This window comes from Eurytemora carolleeae, unplaced genomic scaffold, assembly GCF_000591075.1.
Source record: "Eurytemora carolleeae unplaced genomic scaffold, Eaff_2.0 scaffold19, whole genome shotgun sequence".
NCBI classification, from domain to species: domain Eukaryota; kingdom Metazoa; phylum Arthropoda; class Copepoda; order Calanoida; family Temoridae; genus Eurytemora; species Eurytemora carolleeae.
In genome coordinates this window covers 402,705-424,057 of record NW_019396026.1, presented here as the reverse complement: position 1 = coordinate 424,057, position 21,353 = coordinate 402,705, and the positions used below count along the sequence as shown (strand labels likewise).

At 33.1% G+C, this 21,353-nt stretch overlaps 2 protein-coding genes across 3 annotated transcripts; one reads left to right on the top strand and one right to left on the bottom strand.

The window, feature by feature from the left end:
- Positions 1–945: 945 nt before the first annotated feature.
- LOC111713138 (protein msta) lies at positions 946–15,072 on the top strand. The gene is made up of 14 exons (XM_023487980.1): positions 946–1,142; positions 1,679–1,802; positions 2,228–2,297; positions 3,583–3,661; positions 4,146–4,227; positions 6,315–6,407; positions 7,307–7,349; positions 8,112–8,218; positions 10,235–10,279; positions 11,391–11,502; positions 12,507–12,654; positions 12,817–12,892; positions 12,994–13,087; positions 14,808–15,072. Exons 1-14 carry the CDS (start codon positions 992–994, stop codon positions 15,045–15,047), a joined length of 1,464 nt encoding a protein of 487 aa, XP_023343748.1. The 5' UTR covers positions 946–991; the 3' UTR covers positions 15,048–15,072.
- Positions 15,016–20,373, bottom strand: LOC111712989 (probable cyclin-dependent serine/threonine-protein kinase DDB_G0292550). 2 transcript variants are annotated; one of them, XM_023487869.1, is made up of 5 exons: positions 20,255–20,373; positions 18,669–18,749; positions 17,259–17,331; positions 16,203–16,414; positions 15,016–16,049 (listed from the first exon to the last, which is right to left on the bottom strand). In XM_023487869.1, the coding sequence occupies exons 1-5, from the start codon at positions 20,307–20,309 to the stop codon at positions 15,082–15,084; spliced, it is 1,389 nt and encodes a 462-aa protein (XP_023343637.1). In that variant the 5' UTR covers positions 20,310–20,373; the 3' UTR covers positions 15,016–15,081. The 2 variants fall into 2 exon arrangements, with proteins under 2 accessions (XP_023343637.1, XP_023343568.1); XM_023487800.1 differs by having other exon boundaries at positions 15,016–16,414; positions 20,255–20,371.
- Between the last annotated feature and the right edge of the window lie 980 nt (positions 20,374–21,353).

Genomic DNA, 21,353 nt, shown 5'->3' with positions numbered 1-21,353 from the left:
CCTTCTTCCATCCTACTGTCCTTCAGCTTCTTATCCCCGTCCTGCTTGTCCTTCGTCTTCTCCTCCTTCCGTCCTACTTGTTCTACAGCTTCTCCTTCTTCCGTCCTACTGTCCTTCAGCTTCTTATCCTTCCGTCCTACTTGTCCTTCATCTTCTCCTCCTTTCGTTCTACTTGTACTTCAGCTTCTCCTTCTTCCTTCATACTTGTCATTCATCTTCTCTTCCTTCCGTCCTACTTGTCCTTCAGCTTCTCCTCCTTCCGTCCTACTTGTCCTTTATCTTCTCTTCCTTCCGTTCTACTTGTCCTTTATCTTCCTTCCGTCCTACTTTTCTTTATCTTTCATATTTTCCTCTTTCCAACCCAACCATTTGTGAATGTATCCTTTATTTTGTACTCCTACTTGTCTTTCATCATTCATATTCTCGTTTTTCCGTCCTACTTGACCTTTATATTTTCCTTCTTCCGTTCTTCATGTTCTTTATCCTTCATCATTTCCGTCCTACTTTTACAAGTAGTTCTTGTTCTCCATTGCTTCCTTTTTTACCAACTTCAATCTGTTGGTTGTTGTATTGTGTTATTAATTTACTAGACGTATAAACCGAAGAGAAGGAGGAGGTTTTTTTTAGATTCTACAAGTTGAAGACAGAAAAAATAAGTTTCTAAAGTTTATCCATCTGGGTTTCATGTTCTCCTGACGGGATTAATTATTTTCTCCAGGTATCTTCTCTCACACGGAACCAATCTAACAATACTATATCCGATACTAGCTCCCACAGAAAAACACTTAATAGATTTTACAAAGCGAATAAACAATTGAGTTGATTGAGTGTATTCCCTATATTTTGAAAGCAACCCTTCCCCCCCCCCCTCCCTCCCTCCACTTCCCTATCTTATTATAAACACTACATTGCTTGCTTTCTCTACTATATTTCTAAACTCTGCATAGTGTACAGGCAGCCCCAGGAGCAAAGATAAACCTGGAGACTAACCATGAATGATCTAGACAAGGTTGAATCTATTCTCTTCTCTCAAGAGAAAAGGTTCAGGTTAGTGGATATTCCTGGAGCAGGGAGAGGTCTCATCTCAACCTCTCTTATCCAACCAGGAGATATCATCCTCAGGGATAAACCTGTGATATTAGGTGAGATATTTATATGTTATGAGAACAGAATAAACAAGTAATGAAGAAATATTAAAGAAGAAAAAGTCCAGAAATGTATTCAGAAACGGAATTTGATAAATTGGAGAGAGGTCGCTGAACATCCTGCCGCCGGATCAAATCCTGAATCACCGATTCAAAGTTAAATTTTCATGAGGATTTGATTCCGTGATTGAGAATTTGAATAAAATTTGGTCTCAGTATTATAAGTTATTCAAGATTATTTTGATACCAAGTTTCTTTTAAGATTCGTTGCAAATGAAGTTTCTCAAAAACTCTACGATGAAACACTGAGCTGTTACTAAAACAGTGTTCAGTTATCATTAACTTAAAATATAATTCTTCTTCATCCTGTACCCTTGTTGATATTGTTCATCCTGTACCCATGTTGATATTGTTCATCCTGTACCCATGCTGATATTCATGAGAATTCCCTCTGAATGGTTTCCAGAGCAGAACCTAAAAGAAAAAATCATCGCACTTCAATCTGTAATAGAAAATCTATCTATCCAATCTAGGACCTGGAGTAGCAGAGGACGGAACCTATTGCTCTGGTTGTGGAGATATCTCCGGGTCAAATCTAAACCTGATGGAGAACTGTTCCTGTGGTTTAAGGTTTTGTTCCGTATCTTGTAAACAGAGGTAATTGCAAACAAATGTTGTTTGACATTTAAAAAAAAAAATATGAAGATTCATATCTTCTGATTTGGGCCATAAATCTTTGTTTCCCAGTCGTTAAAAGATCTTTGAAAGAAATATTTTGTTCAGATAAGCTTTGAATTTTATAAGAATTGTACATATATTGATAAGGCGTTTATAACAATATTAGCTTGGAAACCCAGTTTTACCTGGAAACAAAGTTTTCTCTATAAAAGTCAACAAACTCAATTTTACAACAAGCTAAGAATATTTCCGTAGTTTAGGAATCAAAATTTGAGGACAAGGGGCTCATGATTAATGATCGGATATAGAAACAAACAAACAGACAGAGATTACTGTTTTCTTATATAAAGATATATTGGATTGTATCGTCTTTACTTATTATCTATAAAGCTGTTTCTTTTAAGCTGGCATACTGAAGAGGAATGTAGAATAGTTTCAAGCATACCAGAACCTAAACCTAATCAAAACTACTGGGTAAGTATACCAGAACCTAAACTAAACTATACTGGTTAAGTATACCAGAGCCTAAACCTAAACTAAACTATACTTGGTAAGTATATCAGAACATAGACCTAAACTCCTGGTTAAGTATACCAGAACCTAAACTAAACTACTGGGTAAGTACACCAGAACCTAAACCTAAACTGAAATACTTGGTAGGTATACCAGAACCTAAACCTGAACTAAACTACTGGGTAAGTATACCAGAACCAAGACCTTAACTACTGGTTAAGTATACCAGACCCTAAACCTAAACTACCGGTTAAGTATATCATAACCTAAACTAAACTACTGGGTCAGTATACCAGAACCTAAACAAACTACTGGGTAGGTATACCGGAACATAGACCTAAACCACTGGGTAAGTATACCAGAACCTAAACATAAAGTACTGGGTAAGTATACCAGAACCTAAACATAAAGTACTGGGTAAGAATACCAGAACCGAGAAATAAACTACTGGTAAAGTATACCAGAACCTAAACCTAAACCTAAATTACTAGGTAAGTATACCAGAACCTAAACCTAAACCTAAATTACTAGGTAAGTAACTATGTTTATATATATTCTGCTCTGACTGAATATATTGCAGAATAAGTTTACTACTCGAATATAAATCATGATAAATGTTTAGATTGGAAAATATTCTACTTCGGGCTTTGTTCACAATTTTTTAGGAAAATCTGTTTGTATAGTCCATATATCTTTGCAATCCAATGTCGTAGACCTTAGATATTTAACAAACTTTTAATTCCGTAAGATTCAATAATTTAGTTTTGAAATATCAAAGGTTTACTCCATTAGGTTGCAAGGATATATTGAATATTAGAGTTTGTGACTAAGACTCAATTTATTTTTTACAAATTGCAACCCAATGTTACAGACCTTTATACAAGGATTTATTTAGTTAATAACTCTACCAGGATTAGTTTAGTTAATAACTCTACGCGGATTAGTTTAGTTAATAACTCTACGCGGATTAGTTTAGTTATTAACTCTACGAGGATTAGTTTAGTTAATAACTTTACGAGGATTAGTTTAGTTAATAACTCTACGCTGATTAGTTTAGTTAATAACTCTACGAGGATTAATTTAGTTAATAACTCTACGAGGATTAGCTTAGTTAATAACTCTACGAGAATTAGTTTAGTTAATAACTCTGCGAGGATTAGTTTAGTTATTAACTCTACGAGAATTAGTTTAGTTAATAACTCTGCGAGGATTAGTTTAGTTATTAACTCTACGAGGATTAATTTAGTTAATAACTCTACGAGGATTAGTATCAGAAGATCCAAGGATTGGATTCCTTCAAGAGCTCACAGTGCAGGAGGGAGCAGGTACAATTCTACCAAAAACGGATTAATTGTAATTAAACGAGATCTGTGGCCGAATTTAAAGAATTTGAGCGGCGGTTTAAATTTAAGCCGCGGTATAATTATAGTTGGTTCCACTTAAAATTGTATCAAATGTTTCAAGATTTAAGCCGGCGCTTAATTTAAACCGGGTTTTGGCGGATTTAAACCGCGGCTCAAATTCTTTAAATTCTGCCACTGCAGTAACAAATGTAACAATTTTTTTTAATGAAATAATAACTAATTTCCCCATTGATTTATTAAAGGTAAGTTATAGAGCTGAGACGTGAAATAGATTGTATATTTCCAGATTACACAATTACTAAAAAGAAACTGATCACTCGACCCAAAATCTAATTTTTTAATATTTTGATATTTAAAAATATTAATTGAACTAGCTCCAAAAATAGGAGTTGGAAACATCAAAGGTCTGCACCATAGGTTGCGAAGATATATGATTTTAATTCAGGCCGGAGTAAGGAAGAAGATGAAGTAGTTAAACTTCTCTCTTCATTCGGATTCAAGGAGAAATCTATCCTGACAGTTTACAGGTTTAATCTTTTAAGTTCACATTTTCATGATATCCTTATGTTGTAAAACTTTAATATTACAATACAACAATTTATAGGGGTTGTACTCTGTATATGTATAAGGGTTGTATACTATATATGTATAGGGGGGTGTATACTGTATATGTATATGGGTTGTAGTAAACGTAGTCTCAATATATTCCATTCAGTCGCTGACTTTATTTTATTCAAAGAAAAAGATAAATATATGGATACATATGTGTAAAGATTCTCAAACTTTACGTAATTTGTACTTGTTGTATAGTTTTCCTCATCCTACAGTAAGTTTGTTCCCTATTGAGAGAGAACAAAGTTAGCCTCCATCTCGGAGTACAGGGATCAAAACTGAGAATTCTTAGTTTACCGAATTTTCTCTTGAAATTGAATTTCAAACAATTTTTGGAACATTTCAATGATTGGAAATTTTAGATTCATAATTTTTATTGATAAGTTTTAATTGTGATACGTTTTGTAGTTAGATAAGCTTTGTAGTTTAGTAAGTTTTGTAGTTTAGTAAGTTTTGTAGTTTAGTAAGTTTTGTGATGATAAGTTTTCTCGCTGATATTATATGTTTTGATATGTTTTGTGGAGATAGGTTTAGTGACGATACGTTTTGCATTTGCTCCAAAAATTGGCCTGGTACTTTCACAGTGGTATACAATATATCTATATATAGATTTGGCTTGTCTGTCTGTTTGTTTGTATCCAATAAACGTCAAAACGGCTGAACCGATCGGGCCAAAATTTTTTGTGGGACCTCACGTTACCCCAAGGAAGGTTTATGAATGATCAAAATTTAAAAAATTTGTGTTTAAAAGTTTTTTATTTTTGAAAAATTTTGAAAATGCGCAAAAAATATTATGAAATCCGCAAACTTTTTTTTGTTTTTGTTTTATACTGTACAAAGAGGTTCAGAGATAAAGCCACAATTAAAAGTTGAAATAGAAGATGGGCGCGAAGCGCCCTAAAAGCTTAGTATAATATAAATGTTGTGTATAGCCGGCCAAACGGCGGGACCGATTGGACTTAAATTTTTTGTGGTCACTCATGGGTGGCCCCCCCGGCTAAAAAATCAAATTTTTTTCTTCAAATTTATTTTTGTTTTATTCAAACTAAAATTTTTTTGCACGGGCAACGCCGGGCCCCCCAGCTAGTAAGTAGTAAATTTATATCATAAATAAACACATTTCCAAATGTATAAGGAATAAGGAACGCTCAGGCGGATGAACACAACTCTTTCTTTTTTATGGGTTCCCTCCGATAAAACATATTTACTAAATTCCAAAGCGGATTATTGAAAACGTAATTTTACAAGAATAAAAATAAGCATAAACCCTGAATTTTTATTTAAACCAAATCATTCAATTTGTTGGGGACCCATCATCCAACACCCGAAACAGGTTGTTTCATGAACACCAATTTTTAGGACTATATTTTTCATTTGTGATATTTATTTAGAATTCACTTTTATAATTAGATAATTAGTTTTAAGTTTGTGTGAGTAAAAGAATTTTATTGCAGCTTAATTTCCAATAGTTAGACAGTTCATTTTATCAAACTTTATCATATTAATTTAATATTAAAACCCGGTATTTCGCGCCTGGAAAGTTTTATTGAATTTTATAAACTTTTAAAAATCAATTTTCTAACTTTTTAATAATATTCTAGATTACATTTTTAATACTATTCTAGATTACATTTTTAATATTATTCTAGATTACCTTTTTTCCAGCGACAACATGTAAAAAAGATAATAGAAGTTATGCCAAAGAAACTGAAAACTCAGAACAAACTACTTTCCTTTTATCTTTGCAGATTTACGGTATCAGGTTGTAAAGACAAGGGGATTAGAAATCAGACATGGTGGCGATTCATCGTTTTCTTTAAATTACAATGGTTTTCACTTCAATTATTTTTTTCTTAAGTTTGGCCAGATTTAATCTTAAAATGGAGTATTTTAATTTGAGAAAGATTATCTTTTTCATATTGTTTTAAATATAAAATTTTTAATAAAAACAACATTTTTTTCTGCCTTTTTTAACAAGATTGTTTTGACAAATGTTGTCTAGACAGTTGACCGCCAATACATTCCGACGAGGGCGTGGCCGAGGTCTGTGTGCAGGCGTGGCAATGGTCAACCATTCATGTTCTCCCAACTCAAGGGAACAAAACAGAGAGAAAATAGTGAATATTTAAAAAATAAATTCTCCATTTTTAATTATTTTAAAAAGATATTACACATTGTTTGTCTCGAAATACAAAATTGTATGTCTTAGTAAATCAATATTTGGCAATAGCATTATTTGTAGATCGAATACTATCTTAGATGAGAAATTGATCTAAAGTTTTGGTACTCCCTGTAGACAAATGAAAGTCTTCCATTTTCTTAACTCTAAGAAGGCAAAGTTTGGTTTGTCACGCACTCAATAAGAAATATGTGCATTTAGATTTGATTCTATAACTTATTTGATCTTTAGTATTTCACCACAAGATTAGACAGTTTTTGACTGGTGGAAACCATGACTGTTTTGATTAGAAAGACGACATTATTCAATCTTTAGTGTATAAGATTAAAACAGTCCTGCCATTTCAAAAATGTGGTCTGCCATTTTAGGCTCTCAAAAGTACCAGAGATATTGAGAATTATGTTTGAATTTAAATTTTATTAAAGAAAATCATGAAAATGTCTCATTCTGAACGAAATCATTCATAACTCCGGTAGTTGTGAAAACACAAAAATGGCAGACAATATTTTAAAATGGCAGGACTAGGGCTATTCAGTGATTATTGTTTCATAAGAAAAATATTTCTAAAATCAGGTAACCTACGTTGAACTTGAATGCCGTAAGCATTTCTAAAGTCAAAGCCGACTTTGAAGTCATCAATCATTCAATATACATTATTTTGGGTTAATTAGAGTTTAACTGTAGCATAGCCTGAGCATTAACAAATTAAGTTCATTGGAATATTTGAAATTATATTTTAGTCTATGCAGTCGTCTTCATAATCTACAGTTTAATGGGTCCCACTGTATATTCTGTAATCTCCCTGATTTTGCCAGGGTTTGGTGGGACGAATCTGGATCTCTTGTTCTCAGTGCCAGGGTAAAAATTAGATCTATAAATCTTCCCTTTCTTTCTAGAGACCACATTCCTTCTAATTAAATCTAGCTGGTCCTGCAGACAGACAAATATTTGACAATATCTGCTTTTTTACTTATTTTTATGATAATTATTTTTCATCGTAAGAACATTCAAAACAAAAATAATCTGATTTCTCTTCATAAATTTTAGTATGAAATATATATTTAACAAACTTTAAGGTTTTACAAACTATGAAGTCTGCTAGATGCAATAGTCAGAGTTTGATATATCAAAGATTTACAACATCAGGTTGCAAATATATAAAAATAAGAAAATTCGAGTTTGAGTGGAGATGATATAACCGTTATCTATTGTTAACCAAGGTTAAAAATAATCAAGGAGATGAGATAATCCTAAATTATTGTTATCCAAGGTTAAAACTACTCCTAGAGATGAGATAACTCTGACCTATTGTTATCCTAGGTTAAAACTACTCCTGGAGATGAGATAACCCTTACCTATTACTATCCAAGGTTAAAATTACTCCTGGAGATGAGATAACCCTGACCTATTGTTATCCTAGGTTAAAACTACTCCTGGAGATGAGATAACCCTGACCTGCTGTTATCCAAGGTTAAAATTACTCCTGGAGATGATATAATCCTGACCTACAATTATCCAAGGTTAAAATTACTCCTGGAGATGGGATAACTCTGACCTATTTTTATCCAAGGTTAAAACTACTCCTGGAGATGAGATAACCCTGACCTATTGTTATCCAAGGTTAAAATTACTCCTGGAGATGAGATAACCCTAACCTATTGTTCACCACTCCTGGGTCAACCGAGCAGAAGAAACAAGCTTCTTCAATCCAAAGGATTTATTTGTAGGTAAAAATTTTTATTTCATATTGTAACACATATATTGTAGTGATATTGTACAGTAAACCCCATAAAACTGTGGAATAGAATGAGCAATGAATACAGACAAACCCATTTTGCTTAATATGTTGGTTTTCAAGCAGCTGGTAAAAGTATTTTCTTTAAAACATCTTGAAATATGAAATATCTATAACATTGCTTAAATATTGTCTTATTATTCCGCAAAACTTATATTGCATTTTAAAATCTTCAAAAAGTTTTGTTTTTAAACTAAAAGATTACTGAGAGAGAAAAAAAAATATTGTTTGAAATAAGGACAACGACATGGGTTGCAAAGATACAGGAATTAGAAAATCAGAGTTTGTGACAAAGACCTATAATTTCTTTCTGTAACATTCATAAAGGAACTGAACACGAGCACATCTTTTCTAATCCCTATATTGTGCAACATTCATAAAGGAACTGAACACGAACACATCTGTTCTAATCCCTATATTGTGCAACCTGATGTTGAAAACCTTTGATGTTTCCAACTTTGTCTATCATTTTGAATTCAGCGCTGTTGTAACAGCTTAGGTAATGGGCAACATCTTATTTAATGTCATGATGATTAAAGAGATCTCAAGCTTTAACTTATTGTGGCATTTATATTATATGTAATATATAATATTCTATACTGTACTGTTATTTTCACTTACCACTAGGGTGGGGCCACATAACCGCGAAGCGCAAATTTTTTTTCCTCCCCCCTAGGAGCTCCTAGGGGGGGAGAGGGGGGGGGAATTTGAACGGTAAATTCAAAACCTTTGGCTTCTTTTTCTGCCCATAGTAGATATCGAGATCTGTGGATCACGATTATAGGTATCAAACACATAAGTTCCCAGAATTAGAATTAGAAAATTAGAATTTGAGGCTGGTATTTAGTTCTTTGTCTCCTGTCCATGCATATTAAAAAACAGTATTATATGTGAATATATATTAGAGGGTATATAGTATATACCAGTATTATATATATATATATAGGGTATATTAGAGGGTATATATAATGTATACCAGTGTAAATAATATTACCCCGGACACTTCACACAAAGGTCTGATCGATGCAGGACGAAGGGAATTCTATTATATAAAATACACCATGTAGGAGGAACAACATAATAACACATTAAATATATAAACAACTCAATACATTTATACAGGGAAAATGATAAGACTTCAGAGACGACTGTCCGGGATTTATTCAGTCTTTATTCTTACTTTCTTCTTCTCTGCAACTGTTAACTTTTTTTAAACAAAATCAGAACGTATATCACTTAAAACTAAATTCAATACAGGGATCAAATTTAGGCAGATTATGTCCTGGCATGTCTTTTAGTTTTATGTCATTAAAGTCTCATTTTTTCTGGGAAACCCATGTAAATTTATAAAATACAAGCTGAAGGGCCCGGCGTTGCCCGTGGAAAAAATGTCTTTTATTATATAGATTAAAGCTATACAATACACATACAAGCATCATAAAAACACACATAACATCTAAACAGCTTAAAAAGCAAAATATTTTTAAAAATATAATATAAAAACCGCACTGTGTTTCCCGACCAGGGAATACAAATTTATATAAGGGCACTTGTCCAATTGTAAAGTATGTATTGTGGATGGATATGGAGAAAAATTAGGTTTACTATAAAAGAAATTTAGTCTTTGCAACAAATCCTTATTTTTAAGTCTTTGCTTTGTTGTATAGACCTCAGATATTTCAAACAATGATTTCTGTTTGAAAATATCACAGGTTTATACCGTCCGGTTGCTAAGATTAGATTGGAAAATTTGAGTTTGTTGCAAAAACTCAATTCCTTTAACAACGCTACACACAATTCTAGTACAGAACATCTATACAGTACAGGGAATAATAGTTCCTCCCCAGAGAACAGGGACATTTCACAGACTCTAACTACGCAGCGTGTGCTAGCGTAACACTCCCTTTAAAAGAAAGTATCACGTTGACAGTCCCTATAATATTGTAAGGTGTCCAAGATGTCAGGATGGTACAGAACTAGGGACATATATGAGGTACATACAGGGTGTTTCTCTACAACTGATATTTTTGATTTGCTAACATTTTATTGAAAAATGCCCAAACCTTGGATCAAAAATCCGGTAAATTGACCGGCTTGAAGGGAAATTTTACATTCTGTTTGAAAAAAATGGCTCCAGTCAGAATTGATAGGTCAAATAGCCCTTTTACTGAGGAGGAGAAAATATGGATTATCCTGGAATATGGAGAAATGAGCTTCATATCAGTTGTTAAAGAGAAACACCCTGTAGATACAACAATTTATTTTTATGTATACTAGCTTGGTAAACCAGTAGCCCAATTTAAAGAATTTGAGCGGCGGTTTAAATTTAAGCCACGGCTTAAATATGGTTGGTTCCACTTAAAATTGTATCAAATGTTTCAAGATTTAAGCCGGCGCTTAATTTAAACCGGGTTTTGGCAGATTTAAACCGCGGCTCAAATTCTTTAAATTCCATCTCTGGCTAAGAACATTACTGAGGTTTTACCGAGTTATTCAATCAAAATTTGAGCCAAATCGGTCCAGGGGTTCATGAGTTATGATTGGATATCCAAACAAACAAACAGACAAACAGGGATTACTACTATTTATAAAGATATATGTAAAGGACGGGGTTTTAAAAATCAAATAAAATTATTCTGAATTATCATTAGCTTTCCCGTTTTTATTTGAAGAAATGGACTTTAACTGTAATGGATATTTATGAATTACTCGTTCAAGCTTGATTCAATTATAGAAAATACGGATTTTAAAAGCTGCAAGTTCATAACTAAACAATTAAGAAACTTCGGTCATGCAAAGGTAGAATTTAGGCCTATCGAAAACTATTGTATTTTTTGTAGTTTCAATTAAATATCTTCAACTATTTGATTGGCTGAAATTTATCCTTATAATATTTCTGATAAATCTTGTTAAATATGTCGATACCTAGTCCATCTCATACATAAAACTTAAATACAAACAGAATTTAATTCTAATAAATCTTGATAAAAGATGATTCAAAATTGATATTATAAGACCAAACTCTTACATATTGTTAAGGTTCCTTAATCAGCAAAATGAATATAAAAAATTCTAGATTATAAAATTGATCAGTTATTTTTTAGTAGTATCCGATGTACCAAGTGCAAGCCAGGATTAATTTGTCCTGTTGGATTGGATGAGGACAAATTAGGTTGGATTTGCTCTTCATGTGGTTTCAAACCTAACCCAGAGAAGGTAAACTAATCTAATACAAACCGTAACCATAAGCATTGAGAAAACTTACCCATAAGCATTGAGAAAACTAACCCATAAGCATTGAGAAAACTAACCCATAAGCATTGAGAACACTAACCCTAAGCATTGAGAAATCTAACCATAAGCATTGAGAAAACTAACCATAAGCAAACAAATTTGAGACCATGTGATTTAACCATGAATAAACCTCATTGAGGATATGTGAGCTAACCATGATTTACCAAATTGAGAACATGTGAACTAACCATGAGTAAATCTAATTGAGGATCTGTGAGCTGATCATTTTCAACCAAATTCAGAGCATGTGAGGTAACCATGAGTAAACCTAATTGAGGATATGTGAGCTAACCATTTATTACCAAATAAAGAACATGTGAGCTAACCTTGAGCCAACAAAATTGAGGATCTGTGAGCTAATCATTTATTACCAAATTGAGAACATGTGAGCTAACCATGAGCCAACAAAATTGAGGGTATGTAAGCTAACCATGAGCAAACAAAATTGAGGTGATGTGAGCTAACCATGATTTACCAAATTGAGACCATGTGAGCTAACCATGAGCAAACCTAATTGAGACTTTTAAGCTAACAATTTGAGGAAAAACTCAACCCGATTATTTGTGGCACCCATATACAAAAAACTCGACAATGTCTGCTTACCTTGAGGATAAATACCTTTGAAGCTAACTAAACTATCCTCATAGTAGTAAACTACTGTCGACGTCGCATATATCAATATAATAAAGACGACTTTCGATTTTAATTTTGATTTATATCAAGTTTTTAAACAGCATGGATTCATTTGAACATAGAAACAAAGAGAAGCTGGAATTAAGAAAGCTTATCTTTAACTACTTGTAAAATTGTAAACCGAAAAAAGTGTATTAACTATCAAAACATAAATAAAAAGTTGTCTTTATTGTATTGATATAATCCACGACCACTGTATATAACGAATTTAGTAACTGAAATATAGAATCTAGGTTTCTGGATTGCTGAAGAAGGTTGAGGATGAACTGTATGGGCTGGAGAAGGAGAAGGATCCAGGACGTAAACTCCTCCTCATCCAACAATATATTGAGAAGAATAAGAAACTGTTTAGCTCCGACCATTTTCTTCAGCTTAGAGCAGGAGAGAGACGGATAATAAATAATTTATAAATTCTTTACCCGACCCTGAGGCCAATATCATCTAAAGAAAGGGCGGAGGGGTGAAGGGGGGGGGGAGTGACAAGTTCTATTTCTTTGTAAAACTAATGAATTAGATTGATTTTACCCTATCTCCTGGTCCCAGGAGATCTAATGGTCGGACTGATGAACAAATTAGCTCCAAGTACCAGCTGTATCCAGACTAAAGAATACTACACAAGGGAACCAGGCTTTCTCGGAGAAATATTAATCCAATCTTTTCATTTCTAATTCTTTTTAATCCTTGAAGTTTGATGTTTGTAATTGAAAGCCTGAGTTTTAGGCAAACATTAAAGGTTTTAGAAACTTTGGATCCTGGGTTGTCAAGGTTCAAAGGTTTTCAACTCTTTAAACTTTATCAAATTCTATTTGAAAAGGTGAGAATAATCTGGTTTAATGGACTAGTGACGTTAATTCAAGTAACCCGCCATTTCAGGGGACATTAGTTTCAAAACTAACATTTGGCCCATTTCTAACACTGAGGGTTTGAAATGGGCACAAATAGAAAGACTGGGGTTTTAAGATCCCGGCACATATTAAGAGTAAAAGTCGATAATAAAAACTTTAACCAACATTTTATTAAGCATGGCAAGGACAACAATTCAGAATTTAAAACTATTTTCTTGTTTAAAAATTTAAAAGGAGTTCTTTTCATATTAAAACCCTTGACCGTTTTCAAGACAATGTTTTCCGATTTTGAGTATAATCCGGATCCGCAATTCAAAACAAAACTCAGTTTTCATAACTTACAAAATTAAAAAAAGTAAAAATTATATTATGAAGCCTAAATTATATTTAGAATCTAAGTTTTCACATTTTATTTGTTAAATATGAGAATAAAGTTGATTTAGTTTCCTGCATTTTAAACAAACTAGAAATTCAAGGCGCTTCGCGCCCTTCTTTCTAGCCTTAGAGGGCGCTTCGCGCCCATCTTCTAAATTAGTTGTGAACATGTTCTCTTTGTGTACATCGTAAAACAAAACAAAAATAATTCGCGGATTTTCACAAAAAATTTCGCGGATTTTCAAAATTTTTAAAAATATAATGACGATCGAATTTTGATGGAGACAAATATTTGAAATTTTGATTTTTCATAAACCTTCCCTGGGGTCCCTAGATGTCCCACAAAAAAATTGGGCCCGATCGGTTCAGCCGTTTTGACGTTTATTATATTCAAAATTATAATTTTGAAAGTCCCATAAACATGAAACACAGAAATTGTGCAGTGTACAGTGTAATAAGTTGGTTATCAAGCTGCTGCTGAAACAGTGTCCGAATTTAATGAATTTAAGCCGTGTCTAAAATCCCCCAAATACCGGTTTAAATTGAGCGCCGGCTTAAATCTGGAAAAATTTAATACAAAAAGTGGAACCAACAAAAGTTGAGCCGCGGCTTAAATTTGAACCGCGGCTCAAATTCTTTAAATTCGGCCTCTGTTTGTTTTATAACAGCATCATCCTCTGTTTGCTTAATAACGGCATCATATAAGATTGTTTTAATGTCGTCTTCTTGTTACATAGTTCTCTCGGTAGAAAGTATATAAATGGTTTTATGAATTTACCATCCCTCTATCCAAAGGTTATAATACAAGGAAAGTTATATGCAGTTGCTTTAACTCTGCGTACATATTGAAACCAGTTCTCTCTGGGTGGAATTTTTAAACAGGAATAGATGCATCAGTGTTTGTTTAGTATCCGAGGAGGTTAAAAGCACTAAATTTTGATAATTTTGATAATTCAAATAATAGTTATCTATGACCAGAATATTTCATTGATTTTTTATGTGAAAGATTGATCCAATGTCGGGCTTCGACATCCGTCTTGTGTTTACATTACCGCCCATAGACAGTTACACTGCAGTACAAAAGATGCGTTCACCTCTGAAATAAATTTCCTTGCATTGTAACCTTGTCTCTATCCTTGTCTAATATCTAAGATTCAAAACAGGAATACAACTTTATAGAACATATTAATTACATATTTTCATAAGCGTCAACCCTTATCGTATTTCTTAGTCTTTAGTTTTTACAGTCTACGAATGTAGTTTATGCAATTTACATAAACTTATTTTTTAAATACAGTGATTTATCATTTTCAGATTGTACACTCCGCTCAAGGATCTCTAAAAGCAGAAGAACAGTTCCAGCTGGTTCAGGATATGCAAACCAGTCTCCTAGAATCCAAGTTTTTACTCTCCGGAGATAGGTTTGCTCCACCGGAGATAGTGGAGAATGCAAACCTTCTCGTTCGAGCCTTGAACCAGGAGCAAGTAGAACAAATACAAGACAAAATAAATCAAAAATACAAAATAGTTAAATCTGTTTATCAATGTATCTAAAACTATGGTAAATATACAATATTTGTTATAAGAATTATTCTCCTTGAGAAACGGATTGATATTTTCTCCTATAGAAGAATGCTCCGAGTGCTATAAGTGCTACCAGGACCAGGAGACCAACTCCGACGGAAATACCAATAATTATATTAAGATTACTTGGTTCGGTGAAATCACTTAAGTTCTCGTAAGCCACAAGGAGGTTGTCCTCCACATCCTCAACCTCGAGGCTGACCCCAGTAGAACAGCAGGATACTAGAGCCTCTACATCAACCTCCTCACGACCTCCTATTGGATGATATTCCTTCCACCAGAACGGAGCATTATTATTGCTATCTTTAACTGATACTCTGTACAACCCGGAGTTATCATCTTGAACCTTGAATCTAGCTCTCCAGGTCTGCTGGGAGCAGGATGAATCCGGCCTGCAGTTGTTCTCCACGGATTGAGTTGCTACCCTGGGTAGGATTGTATCTGGAGGAATATATCTGTCATGAACATGAACTAGAACAGTTACTTTAGCTGAGGTCTTGTATCCTGGAGGAAGGTAGTTCTCATCTCCACCATGGTATCCTCCATTGTTATTCCAATCGTCGTTTCGGTCTCCACTATTGTAGCCTCCATTGCCACCTGACTGTCCTCCATTATTGTAACCACCATTATTATAACCTCCATTGTTATAACCCCCATTTATGTCTGGTTTGTCTCCATTGTTATAATTTCCATTGCCACCTCCACTGTTATACCCTCCATTACCTCCTCCATTATTGTAACCTCCGTTGTTATACCCTCCATTATTTCCACCATTGTTATAACCGCCATTCATGTCTGGTTTATTTCCATTATTGTAACCTCCATTATTATAACCTCCATTAATATCTGGTTTATTTCCATTATTGTTGCCTCCGTTGTTATAACCTCCATTTATGTCTGGCTTATTTCCATTATTGATGCCTCCGTTATTGTAACCTCCATTTATGTCTGGTTTATTTCCATTATTGTAGCCTCCATTGTTATAACCTCCATTTATGTCTGGTTTATTTCCATTATTGATGCCTCCATTGTTGTAACCTCCATTTATGTCGGGTTTATTTCCATTATTGTAGCCTCCATTGTTATAACCTCCATTTATGTCTGGTTTATTTCCATTATTGTAGCCTCCATTATTATAACCTCCATTTATATCTGGTTTATCCCAACTGGATCTCTGATTAAAGGATCCCTCCCTCTCTGCAACTATGATGTAGTTAAGGTACTCGCCGATGGAGGAGGGCAGGAGGATGTCGGTTACCCTGATGGTGTACATATCGTCACTGTTAAGCGTAACTCGACCAACACTAAGAGCTCCTGATATCTCTCTGGATTCTTGTCTGAAATATTTAAAAAAGTCAGAAACAATTACACGCCATTTTTGTTAGAACAACCAGAAAAGCTTTTTTTTACATTGGTCTTAGGATATAATGAAAAAACAGATAAAAGAATGATATCATAAATCATGATTTTCTTAATTGAATTTAGCATTTAAATTAAGTACCGTTTCTTTAATCAAAGTTAAAATAAACGGAGAATAAATGAAGAAAAATCTCAATGTTTTGATATTTTTCAAGACCGTTTCAGCTGGAGTTCCATGATTTTTCAGTATATTTACCTGATTATGAAGGAACCTGGAGTTCCATGATTTGTCTCAGGATATTTACCTGATCAAGAAGAAACATGGAGCTCCATGATTTTTCAGGATATTTAATTGATCATGAAGAAACCTGAACCTTTATTATGTGTACGGAAATTTACCTGATCATGAAGGAACATGGAGCTACATGATTTTTCAGGATATTTATCTGATGACAAAGGAACCTGGAGTTCCATGATTTGTCAGGATATTTAATTGATCATGAAGAAACCTGGACCTCTATTATTTGTCAGGAAATTTACCTGATCATGAAAGAACATGGAGTTCCATGATTTGTCAGTATATTCACCTGATCATGAAGGAACCTGGAGTTCCATGATTTGTCAGGATATTCACCTGATCATGAAGGAACCTGGAGTTCCTTGATTTGTCAGGATACTTACCTGATCATGAAGAAACCTGGAGCTCCATGATTTGTCGGGAAATTTACCTGATCATGAAGGAACATTGAGCTACATGATTTTTCAGGATATTTACCTAAACACAAAGGAACCTGGAGCTCCATGATTTGTCAAGATGTTTACCTGATCATGAAGGAACCCGGAGCTCCATGATTTGTCAGGATAAAGTCAAGATTATGTCTGGTTCCAGGTTTGCCTAACAGCATTAATAATTTAAAAAAATGAAAATTAAAAACTAAAATTAAACAAACTATTCAGAAGAATTTAAAAGGATACATTAAGAAATGTGTGTACATTTTCACGTGAAACTGAAAACCATATTTTGTTTTTTTTCCCTTATATTAAGTAGAATACGTAATTGTGATAATGATTTTTATCTGCTTTAATATGAAAAAACTATAAAATCATGCTGAAATTCTGAAATATATTTTTTTGTGAAAAAGACTTACATAGGGAGTTTTATAACTAAACTATTTGTAGAAATATTTAATCAGATTTTATATCGCATACAGTGCAGTGGTCGCTGAGTATATCAATACGATTAAGACGCTTTGAACCCTAACAAGCATTTTTCAAATTACAAGTCTACAAGTAAACAAAGGGAAGCTGTTAATTGACCACTTCTCTTTGATGACATTTAAGCGTCTCTGCTGTTAAACAAATTGGCATACAGTTGAAATAGAAGTGGAAAGTCGTCTTTATTGTATTGATATTCAAGGACGACTGTTTTTAAAAGATGTAAAGGCATTTTAGGTTATAAAATAAAAAAAAACAGTACAAGCATTTACTAGTACCGGCCTGGCTAGAGTAATCGTACTAAATATGCATTAATTGGTACCGGGGTAGTCTATAGTGTACCCAGTGTGTAATGGACCCAGCACGTTTCATGCAAAAATTATAAGCTGGCTTGATTGTTATGCCATTATTGCCCGGGGAATTTTAAAAACACTTTTTATTAATTCAAAGAAAATTTCGAACTTTCCATGGGTATCCATAAGTTTCCTCAAAAGATGTCAGTCCATTTGGTCCGACCGATTAGCCAGCTTATAGCTAACATATGTATATATATATGAGCACTTGAGCTTTATTTACTACAGGGTGTCCCGAAAACATGGGAATTCAGTGACGAATTCGATATCGTCTTTGTTATGAATTAGCATTATAATACCTAATTTCAAAAGCCGTAATATTATTATGTCTGCTAGAGTTTATTTTATGAAAAGGGTAAAAGACTGTAAAGATGTGTCTATAATGTCTGCGCAACATGAACAGTGAAGACGGACAAGTTTACTGTAATTTTCTTGTTTTATTAAGTACAACCGTATGCATTATATGCAGTCAATACATAAACAAACAAAATGTGAACATAGCAGAGGAAACTCTTACATATTACGGCTTTCTCAGTAGGTTTCACTATACTAAATCAAAGAATTATTTGCAAAGACGATATCGAATTCGTCACTGAATTCCCATGTTTATTGGGACACCCTGTATATAGATATAGATATTTCGTTAGAAAACGTAATATTTCACCTGAGATTGATTTTGTGCTGTCCGAGATCTTGAGGGTTACAGTGTCATTACTATAGATATTATTAGTTCCAGTACACACATCTATACAAGAATATAATCAGGTAGTCTGTAATATTAATTTAGTCAGTTTTATAGGGACAATAATAACTATTTATAACCCTACTGGAGGCAAGGTATAAAGTATTTGAGCCAAAAACTTTTCTTTTTCGAGAGGGTTCGAGACTTTTTTGATGAGATTTTTAACCTGCAGAGCGTAGCTAGGGTTAAAAATCTCATCAAAAATGTCAACCAGTAAGGTTATAGATAATTTTATGCCCTGGAAAATATTAGGAAAAATAAAGATGTATGAATTTAAATGTTAACACTATCAAAAATATTTTAAAAGTCTTTCCTTTTCAAAGAGGGGTGTGTCAGATTCACATTGCTACCCTTTCAACATATTTATTTTAAAGAATGAATAAGAAATTCAAATTGATAAGAGCTATGGTTGGTATATTTAAGAAAGTAATTTCTCATTCCTACGGAAACAAACTTTAAGCTCTAGAAAAAAAGACAAAACCCCTTTCATTATTCCATCCTTAAATTTAAAGAAATTGCTGACATTGTGACAGCCCATATATGGCGTGATAAGAAAAGAAAAATTAACCAAATGTCAAGAAATATAATAATCATCTTCTTTAAAAACATTCTTTAAAAAGGAATTGTGACAGCCCATATATGGCGTAATAAGAAAAGAAAAATTAACCAAATCTCAAGTAATATAATAATTATCTTTAAACATTCTTTAAAAAGTCATCATTTACAAATTATAATTTTTACATATCATAAGTCTGATTTAGTTTCCTTTTTTTCATATGACCACCAACCAAAGAGAGTAGAATATATATTAGAGGGGAATTTACTAGAAAAAAGTGTAAAACGGCCATTTTGTTGCACTGTTTCCATACTGCAGGTGTACTTCACATATTTGTGCTATTGTAACAGTGGGCGAGTTTTGTTGATCTTTTACGATCAGCAATTCAAGGATTTTTTGGATCGCTGAGATCATAGCTACCAAGGGGAATCTTTACAAACGATGATTTTCCGTTATAACTATAAATAAAATGATATCTTTTATTCACCTCATTCATTATAAGGTTTATTTAACAGCTTCAAAAAATTCGAAATTGAAATAGATAGTCTAGGGAACATACTGTATTAATGTACTCTACTGCATATAATTTGTGAACATTTACATGATTTTCAGGCTGAAAGGGACTGAAAAAATTCATACCAAGAGATTCGCTAAATTCCCCTCTAGTATATATTCTATTCTCTATGCCACCAACTTTTTGTTTGTTTTCCTTGTGATTTAAAAAAATTAAATATTAATTTTTATGGTTATTTTATCGTTAGAACTGATGAGGATCAACACAGACCAAAAGATAGTGTAAAAAATGTGGAACTAGCAACGTTTTTACTCTGCAAGGTTTGGAGCATCATATCAACACTCTCAACACCGAATTTAAAAAGAAATCATGGTTCGCGAAAACTTACATATACTTTAAATTACGCAATAAAAGAAAATATAAAAATAAAAAAAATACCTGTGTATACAAGGACGAAGAGCAGAGCTAATAAAAGCCGCTGGACGAGGCCCATTATAAATGAACTGACTGCACTTATATTGACTAATGACAAAACACTAATGTTTTCTCGCTGCCCTATAGTTATAGGATAAAGTTTAAATATGTAAAAGATAAGAAAAAGTGTTTACAGAATGAATAAACCGACATTTACTCATTAAACTTAGAAATACAAAATCAATGAAATCCTTAATACAATTGCTCATTCTTTAAATTCTCTCATCTCTCACAACTCAGCTTGTTTTGACAAAAAAATCCTAATCACAGTCTAGTATATCATATATATATGATATAACCATATTTATTAACGAAAGAGGAGCGATCCTAAACAATTTGTATTAATAATTTTGAAAACTGAAAAGCTGCTCTGATTTATATATATATATATATATTTACAGCTTCTGAAAAAAATGCTACATGCTTTAAGCATGGCGAATAATTATTTTTCTTAAAAACATGTTGTCGAATTATAAATATTCTTGATTTGTGCCGTACTCTAGAAAATTAAAATTTGAAATAATTTTTACAAAACTAAGCATTTTAAACATAGATGAGAGATTCTGGTTTCTTTTATGACTTCAAGTAAATCATCCAATTTTGTGTTGTTTTATCTTATCCTAGCTTGGGAACCCAGAACCCAGCTTTGCCTGCAAAATAAATAAAAATCTATTTATCTTAAAATTATAAAACCCATCTGAGAGCATTCTCGTTGTTCTAAATCTAACGAGATCCATAATCAAAATTAATCAGTGCTAAGGATTCATACATTTACTTTTGATGCGGATCCGAATCCTGGATCCGCACTGCAAAAAAATGAATCCGGATCCAGATCTAAATCCGGATTCAGGGAATCCAGGTCATGAACATTTCATATAAGATTTACTGATTTTTTAACAATGAAGAATTTTCAAATTATTTTTCTTCTTTCCTGTTATTTTTAAGATAAAACTTAATGAACCATCCAGAGGTAAGTAAAGATTTTGAGTTTGTGAGCAAAAGATTTTTGTTTGCAGTTTTTGATTGATATTTTGCCCCTTGGATCCGCATATTGATGCAGATC